At 37.5% G+C, this 9,178-nt stretch overlaps 1 protein-coding gene across 1 annotated transcript; it reads left to right on the top strand.

The window, feature by feature from the left end:
- The first annotated feature begins 379 nt into the window (after positions 1–379).
- Positions 380–4,068, top strand: LOC111488341 (receptor-like protein 12). Its single transcript, XM_023136033.1, has 4 exons — positions 380–1,979; positions 2,438–2,448; positions 2,523–2,990; positions 3,094–4,068. The coding sequence occupies exons 1-4, from the start codon at positions 385–387 to the stop codon at positions 3,966–3,968; spliced, it is 2,949 nt and encodes a 982-aa protein (XP_022991801.1). The 5' UTR covers positions 380–384; the 3' UTR covers positions 3,969–4,068.
- The last annotated feature ends 5,110 nt before the right edge of the window (positions 4,069–9,178 follow it).

Below are 9,178 nucleotides of genomic sequence, written 5' to 3'. Positions count from 1 at the left end.
GCTAGTTAAAACCATCAAAATAGATTCCTAACGTTGACAATGTTCTTTTTACCAAGCTTAGAGATTATATGTATATATAATTAAGTAGCATAACTAAGTTTCTTTTCCTTTATTATAAAATGTTCATGCCCTCAACAGAGAATTGTTCACGTATTTACTTTCGTATGTAATATAGAATACTTTTGATATCAATTTGTTCTGGCTTCCAATAGGTTTAATTAACGATTAGTATGTTCACTAATAATTGGCCAATGCTTATTTTTAATCGTCGTTGAAGATTCAAATTCCACTACTCAGTCCATTAATTATGATTGATGACACTTGTGAAGAATTAAAAGCCCTCAACCATCTTGTTTACAACACCAAAGCAAAATGGCATTGCTGATGATGCTCTATCAAGTGGGCGGTATCTTCCTTATCTCTCTTTTCAATTCTCTTGCCAACTCTCATCATCTATGTGATCCCAAACAAAGCCTTGCCCTTTGGGAGTTCAAGAAAGCCTTTTCCGTGAATGAATCTGCATCAAGTAGTTGCAATGATGAGCTTAAGAAGCAAGCTTATCCAAAGACAGAGACATGGAACCAAACCAAAGATTGCTGTTCATGGGATGGCGTGAAATGCGACGAGGAAGGAGAAGGTCATGTCGTGGGGCTTGACCTCAGCTGCAGTCGGCTTCTTGGAGTTCTTCATCCCAACAGCTCCCTTTTTTCCCTTTCTCACCTTCAAACCTTGAATCTTTCTCGTAACTCTATTTTATCTGAATTTTCATCCTCATTTGGAACGTTTAAAGACTTGAGGGCTTTGGATCTTTCCTGGTCTTCCCTCATAGGAGATGTTCCAGTAGAAATATCATACTTGTCTAACCTTGTTTCTCTTGATCTATCCGGGAATTATCTCAGCTTCTCAGACATAGTTATGAATCAGCTTCTTCATAATCTAACTAATCTAAGGGATCTTGCACTTACTGATTCACGCCTCGATGACATCACACCCACTTCTTTCATGAACCTCTCTCTTTCTTTAGCTTCTCTCTCTCTTTCTTCATGTGGGTTGAGTGGGGATTTTCCACAACGTATTATCAGTCTTCCAAATTTGCGTGTGTTACAACTTGATTATAATTCTGAATTGAAGGGGCTTTTGCCAATGTCTAATTGGAGTGAATCACTTGAAATCTTGAGTCTTAGTTCCACTAATTTTTCAGGAGAGATCCCTTATTCCATTGGTAATGCAAAGTCCTTGATATCTTTAGACCTTTCATTCTCCAAATTCACTGGTGGACTTCCAAAATCAATAGGAAACCTTACCCAACTCACTAACATTGATCTCATTTTTAATAACTTCAATGGTCAACTGCCCAATGCATGGAACAAACTTCAAAAGCTAACTAATTTCAGAATTCATATGAATTCTTTCATGGGTCACCTACCCAATTCTCTTTTCAACCTCACCCACCTCTCCAACATGATATTTTCATCTAACTTATTTTCGGGTCATTTACCCACAAATGTTGATTCAGATGCACTTTCAAATCTTATTTATTTGGACTTGGAACGCAACTCACTCACTGGTGCCATACCCTCTTGGCTGTATGCATTACCTCGTTTAAACTACTTGGATCTCTCTCATAATCATTTCTCTTCTTTGATGAGGGATTTCAGATCCAACTCCTTGGAGTTTCTTGATTTAAGTAACAACAACTTGCAAGGTGGAGTCTCTGATTCTATTTATAGGCAACTGAATCTTACATATTTAGCATTGGGGTCCAACAATCTGAGTGGGGTTTTGGATTTAGACAAGTTGTTGGGAGTTCAAAGTATAACATGGTTTGACGTTTCAAACAACAATCAACTTTTGATAGAGTCTACTAGTATTAGTTCTAAGAATCTTGTTCGAGTTGAAATGGGCCCTTGTCGACAGCTGAAAATTTCCCTACTTTTTGAGATATCAGAAGAACTTGGAATATCTAGACCTTTCAAATAGTCAAATTCATGGGAACATTCCCAAGTGGTTTTCTGAATTGGGTGCTTTGAGGCTCCTTGATCTTTCTCATAACTTTTTGTCCTCAGGAATGAAGCTTCTCCTCAATTTGCCAAATTTGAAAAATCTCTATCTTGATTCTAACTTGTTCAACCTATCCTTTCCAATGTTGCCATCATCAATACAACAATTTAGTGCGTCAAATAATCAACTCATTGGAAATATCCATCCTTCAATTTGCAAAGCCACTGTTAGATAAAACCTGAGTTTTACCGTTTTTCTTATTCACACGATTTCAGAAAATCGTAAGGTTGACCATTTGACAAATCACGTCGATTCGACCACCAGAGTTTTAGAAGGGAGTGGCACAGATTTAGTTGGCCACTCTCCAGCCAATTTTAGAATTCCTTTTTATTTTAAATAGGAGAATTGTTCATAAAACAAAACAACCTCAACGCAGTCAAATTGAGAGTTATTTTTTCTCTCTCCTTTTTGTTACGCATTTTCCCAATTTCCTCTCACCGAAATTCTGTGAAAACCAACAGCCACCAACCTTACTTCCCTGGATTTGTCAAATAATAGGTTGAATGGTGCAATCCCATCTTGTTTCTCTAACCTAACTTCTCTCATGTTGTTGGAATTGAAAAGGAATAATTTTTCTGGTTCTATTCCCATCCCACTACCATCTATTTTAATCTATACTGCTTCAGAAAATCAGTTCACTGGAGAAATTCCTTCTTCAGTCTGCAATGCCATCTTCCTTGCTGTCCTTGGTCTATCCAACAATCACTTGAGTGGTACAATTCCGCCATGTTTAGCCAACTTCACTTCTCTTGCGGTGTTGGATTTGAAAAAGAACCATTTTTCTGGGAATGTTCCAATGTTTTTTCCAATAGGAAGTCAATTGAGAAGCCTTGATTTGAACGACAATCAAATAGAAGGAGAATTGCCACCATCCTTGCTCAACTGCAAGAATCTTCAAGTCTTGGATCTTGGGAATAACATCATAACAGGTTACCTTTGATTATTGCTATATAAACCTAAGCTATGATAAATTTAATTCTTATTCCCATATTTTTAATCCAAATTTTAATATTTTATTGGTTCTCTTATCAGGTCTGTTCCCCCATTGGCTAGAAGCTGCATCAAGTTTGCGAGTTCTTATCCTACGATCCAATCGATTTTATGGTCCAATCAACAACTCCATGAACAAAGACTCTTTTCCAAATCTACGTATCATTGATTTATCTCGCAATCATTTCAGGGGGTTGCTGCCATCAAACTTATTCAAAAACATGAGAGCCATGAAGGAAGTTGAAGTGGGCAACCAAAAACCCAACTCTTCTTCGCTTGAATCTGACATACTCCCTTTCTATAAGGACTCAGTGGTGGTATCAATAAAAGGGTCTGATCTAAAATTGGAAAGCATTCTATTGATATTCAAGGCTATTGATTTTTCAAGTAATGCATTCAGTGGAGAAATACCAGAGGTGATTGGGACGCTCTTGTCCTTGAAAGGTCTCAAGTTTTCTCATAATAAGCTTAGAGGTAGGATTCCCATAACTTTTGGGAATCTAAAAAATCTGGAATGGTTGGATCTTTCTTCAAATGAACTGTTGGGTGAAATTCCACCTCAGTTGGCTGCTCTTACATTTCTCTCCCGTTTGAACCTCTCACACAATCATCTTTCTGGGCCAATCCCTCAAGGGAATCAGTTTGCAACTTTTGAAAGTTCTTCGTATGTTGGGAATCTTGGGCTTTGTGGGTTTCCTCTACCAAATTGCTACTCAGAAAAGGCCCATGAATCTCAAATGGCACGTGAAGAAAGTGAGAGTTTGGACAAAGGGTTTTGGTTGAAAGTTGTGTTCATGGGATATGGATTTGGAATGGTGTTTGGAGTATTTGCTGGGTATCTTGTTTTTCGAATTGGAAAACCTTTATGGATCGTGGCAATGGTTGAAGGAAGAAGAGCTTCAAAGAAACAAAGGTAAGAAAAGAAATGAATAGAGTATGCCTTTCATCAGTTGATATATATATTGTAGCATATTTCATAATTATGAATGAATGAAGCTATATTGTGAATTATCGAGATGGATTTGACATGACATTTATTGGATAGAAAAGCATGCCTAATTTTTATGGTCGAAGAATATTATATAGTTTTCTATAAGGAAATAGAATATATAATATTGATTATTCATTTAGGGGTATACATTAAACCTGATATCTCGAATCGACCAAACTCATATTGTAACGACTCTAGATTTCTATTTAACCTAAAGTCCTATGATATACATATCATAGACATTTTATACATAAACACTTCATTCAGAACTTTATAATAAAAACACCACCTTGGTCTAACACATTCTTTAGAAGGCATTTAAATAAAATAATTAAAAAGAACTAAAGATAACATAAGGTAAAAATGTCTTATACTATCCTATATTGCTACTAAATAGAAATGTAAACTAACCTATATTAACCTATAGTCTACTAAATTCAAAATGCAAGTAGGCATGTGTCACGGTCAGTCATATAGTGGAGCCTTGTCTTAAAAAAAAAAAAAAAAAAATTGAGTAGTTTAAGAAATACTCAGTAAGTGACCCCTATTGAGATTAGATTAAGTACATACAATCTTGAATGGGACATATCATATTAGTATATATTCCTACGACGGCTATCTTGAGCGGGTAATTGGATGTGTATTTATTATTCTACACACGTGCGAGTATGAAGTCACTATCCTGGGCCCTTTTTTTAGTCAGGCGAGCATTCTCTGGCAGCTGTTGATGTCGAACACCCGTTAGGAATAACGATCGTCGTAGAAGCATTATGGTAAATATAATAATTGTTTCCCTACTTCATAATGTACACGTCTGTACCATTGTAAAAGGAGAAGGGGTATCCCTCGATGCATGAACACACAATGATGCATGACGTCTCAACATTTTTCCTTTTTCATTATCATGTATGAGAGCCCCCTCTAACATTTTTCCTCTATATCATATCATTTTATCATAGCTTTTCATGTGTATATCGAGATTGTGCACTAAGCCAATTCCTTATTTGCATGTCAATCTATCCTATCATTTTATCATTCATGTCGAACATATGTTATATCATAAACTTATCATGTCTTCAAACGTATCAATTCGTATCATACACATGTCATACCGTATCATATATCATGACAGTCACATAACATTTACATATCCTATCACGAGTATGTCGTCAAGCACATCTTAACTTAGCATATCATATCGTAGACATATCAATTGATCATATAAAGCATAATATTCACATATCATATCATGCACATAACATTTTGCATACACGAGCATATGACATGTGTCATAATTCAGTGTACAATTAAAATAAAAAAAAAATTGTAGGGTCACTTACTTGGTTGGCCTTAGCCATGGTTTCCCTAGATTTGAGTACGTTTGCTTTCTATTCCTCGAGATTGCTCCAAATATCGTCGGTTGTCGTTACCCGAATGTCCATCCGATTTTGTTAGTAACTCAATTTAACTTAAATCGAGAAACTTACCTTATACTGCCTGTAGCTACCTTAAACAATGTCAAATTGAGCTTTGGGATGGTTGGATTAGAGGAAAATGGACAAATTTACCTTTACCGAGCTGAAGGACTGTGTCTTGAGCTGAATCGGGCCGAAGCTGAGTCGACTAAGCCATGTAAGCCGAAGGGGTGTCCGGCTGCAGGTGTGACACGTGGTGCAATGAGACACTGATGCGTGTGCAGGTCGAGTCGGGTCGAGGCACGAGTTGTTACAGGTACGCGAGTCGCAGGCCTTGAGGCTGGGCTGCTGCAGGTTTCGGCCGAGGCAAATGGGACTCGGGTTATGGATGCTGACTACGGACGGGTACTATTGTGTGGGGTCGGTTTTGGACTGCAGGCGCGTCGAAACTGGGTCAAAGGCAAAATGATTCTCAGGCTGAAGATTGGTTTTTGGATATCCAATCTAGATCCGACCCGAAGTCCACGAACTTCGTCTTCCTTACCCGATTCTTGCAAAAACATAGACGAATTTCTCTCTCTTCACAACCTCCATGGTCCTCATACGTACTTATATGCGTAGTTCTTTTGTGTTAAGAGTATATAAGACAAGAATTTGAGATCCGACCGCAACGAAGGATTAGAATGTTTGTGATTGGAAACCCTACCATGAGTGCACTAGGGAGCTTTGGCCGGTTATTCCTTACGTATTTTGTTCGTGGTTCGCAGGGCAATGTTTCTCGTTCTCTCTTTCTCTTGTTCCTTCTCTTTTTCCTTGAAGGTGATATCTGGAGAACGGTTGAGGGTCGGTTATGTTGTGGGATTCAAGGGAAGCTCTCTTTAACTCGAGGTAATTTTCCCTTTATCTTATCCTCACATGAACCTCTGATGGGTGGTTTCCCATATAACTCGAGTCCCATTAATTCTCGTTCACGTACTTCTTCCTAGCATAGCAGAGATCTACATCATTATCTATATAACATTTCAAACAATGACATCTCGATAGTTACTTGGAAACTATTATTGTACGAGAATTTCATCAGATGTAGCTTGTTGTCCCAACTTCCAATGAAGTCCGTAACACATGCTCGTAGCATGTCTTCTAAAATTTAATTCAATTGTTGCTCTGTTTGACATCCGTTTGGAGGTGGAAGCCAGTACTAAAGTAGGGGAGTACCATATGCTTTTTGGAGTTCACATCAAAATGCCAACGTAAAGTGGGGGTCTCAATCTGATCAATCGACACTGAAACTCCATGCAACCTCATGATTTCCTTCACATAAAATTGAGCCCAATTGCTAACTGTATATGTCGTCTTGCACGGTAGGAAATGTGCTAACTTTGTTAGTTTGTCGATAATTACCTTGATTATTGTAGGAAGTGTGCTAGGTAATCCCACTATAAAGTCCATAGTGATATTTTCTCACTTCCACTCTCGTCTAATTAGAGGTTGCAATAATCCAGCTATTTTCTTCCCGAGAAGCTTTTACTTGTTGGCACTCCTCATCAATTCCTCTATATCCTTTTTTTTATACTTAGCCACTAGAAGTGCTATTTTAGGCCTTGGTACATCTTGGTACTAGAAGTGCTATTTTAGGTCTTGGTACATATTGGTACCACGAGAATATATGGTGGAGAATCACGAGTTGTGTGATTCAGTCAATATATTATTTCTTAATTCTTCCTCCAATGGGACAGATAGTCATCCTTGACATAATAGTCCACCATCTGATGACTTGGAAAAATTATCCAATGGTCTCATTGTTAGTTGACTCAATATCTTATTTAGGCTAGGATCCTCTTGTTGGGAATCGATAATCCTTTGTCTGAGTGTAGATTGCATTATGAGTTGAGCCATTTGTGCTATGACTCCCTCAATTACTACAACTATACCTGCTCGCTCAAAATCTGCCTGTACTCGTGACTCCCTAGTGATAGGGCTGATGAAAGTGTCATTTTACGACTTAGGGCATCTGTACCACGTTATCTTTTTTGGGTGGTACTAGACATCTATATTGTAGTCTTTCACTAATTTCAACCACCTTCATTGCCTCATGTTCAATTCTTTGTAGGTGAAGATGTATTTTAGGCTCTTGTGTTCAACGTACATTTTGGTCTTTTCTCCATAAAGGTAGTGTCCCCAAATCTTTAATGCGAACACCAACGCGAAAAATTTTAGGACATGCATGGGATAGTTTTTCTCACTCTTTCAATTGGCGGGACAGATATGCAACAAGCTTACAATGTTGCATCAATACGCTCCTTAATCCCTTGGAAGCATCATTGTAGATTATGTATCCCCATGAGCTTTCTGGCATCATGAGCACTGGTGTTAACACTAATCTTTGTTTCAAGTCCTAGAAGCTGGTCTCACACTTCACTTCATACAAAAGATACACCTTTCCTTATCAGCTGTGTAAGAGGTGAGACTATTCTAACAAAGTTCTATACAAACCTTCAATAGTAGCATGCTAGCCCAAGAAACTCCATACCTCTATGACTGTAGTCGAGCGTCACTAAGTGACAGCTTTTATCTTAGTGAGGTTGATCGCTTGTGGATGTATATAATAAAATAATGTAAAATTCACAAGAATAAGTGCAAGTATACATTATCACAAGTAGCAAGTAATAAATAAATTATCGATTCCACAGGGAACCTATCTTTTTTGTTAATTTTATTGTGGGAAATTGAGTGAGTTTTTGGGTAACATTAAAATGGGTGTTGGTGATTTTAACTATTTAAACAAAACTAAAACAGAGGTCCCTGCTGTAAAAAAAAACAGAAAATGATGAGAAAATTAACTATATAATGAGAAAGGTTTGGGTAGGAGAGATTAAATAGATAAGTTGTTAAGTTTTGTGGTAGATTTTAGTTCCTTTTAATAGATTCTCAAGCCCACTTTCGAGTCATGAATGGTGATTATTTCCATAATCGTTGTAATTTCTATTAACAAGGCTCTCGAAGAAGAATTATTCCTAACCCTTCTATTACCCTCCAAGTCTCCTTGCTATGGAACTAGACTATTAAAGAGGATTTCATTGCTCCCTCTCTTCTCCCGAATAAGAGAACAACTATGTATGTAAAGTAGCTAATTAAACACACATGTAAATCATTAACAACAACTATTTAATAAACTAAAACCATACCGTCAATATACTTAAACTATATAAAACTCTATCGCCTCCCATATAAAGTTTAGCTCTCCATACAAATTGAATTAAACAGAGGAATCAGCATCTTCATCATGTAAAATTGATGGAATAAGAAAAGAGAATAAGAAAATAGAGAGTTATCCCGGTTTGTTGTCATTCGTCAATAGAAGTTCCCTTCTCTTGAGCTCTCACGTCCACCTCTTTGCCCTAATCAATCCTTGTTGGTCTCCTTTTCTTTCTGTTGTCAACAACTGCTGGATTAGGGTTTTCTTCTTCTTCTCTGGTTTCACAGCAGTTCACTGCAGCAGAGGCTACTGCTATGTAATTCGATTTTTCTCCCCAAAGTGTGGCTCTCCTCCTTTTATATTGAGCACGGGTTCCCCTTTAGGGCTGAAAATGAATAAATAGTCCACATAGGATGTTCATCATTAGGTAGTCAATGATCCACTTGGCTGCTGACGTGGATTTAAAATTTCCATATCATCCCCCATTTGTTTCCAAATTTGCTACTCCCACATAGTTTAATATAA

The sequence above is a fragment of the Cucurbita maxima genome, unplaced genomic scaffold, assembly GCF_002738345.1.
Source record: "Cucurbita maxima cultivar Rimu unplaced genomic scaffold, Cmax_1.0 Cma_Scf00013, whole genome shotgun sequence".
Classification (NCBI taxonomy): domain Eukaryota; kingdom Viridiplantae; phylum Streptophyta; class Magnoliopsida; order Cucurbitales; family Cucurbitaceae; genus Cucurbita; species Cucurbita maxima.
The sequence above is the reverse complement of the archived record's forward strand: the minus strand, read 5'-3'. Positions and strand labels throughout refer to the sequence as shown.

Excerpts from the sequence above, each read along its gene's own strand:
- LOC111488341 (XM_023136033.1), top strand. The coding sequence starts at position 385 with ATGATGCTCTATCAAGTGGGCGGTATCTTCCTTATCTCTCTTTTCAAT. Across the intron at positions 2,991-3,093 it reads TGGGAATAACATCATAACAG|GTCTGTTCCCCCATTGGCTA; the intron begins GTTACCTTTGAT and ends TTCTCTTATCAG.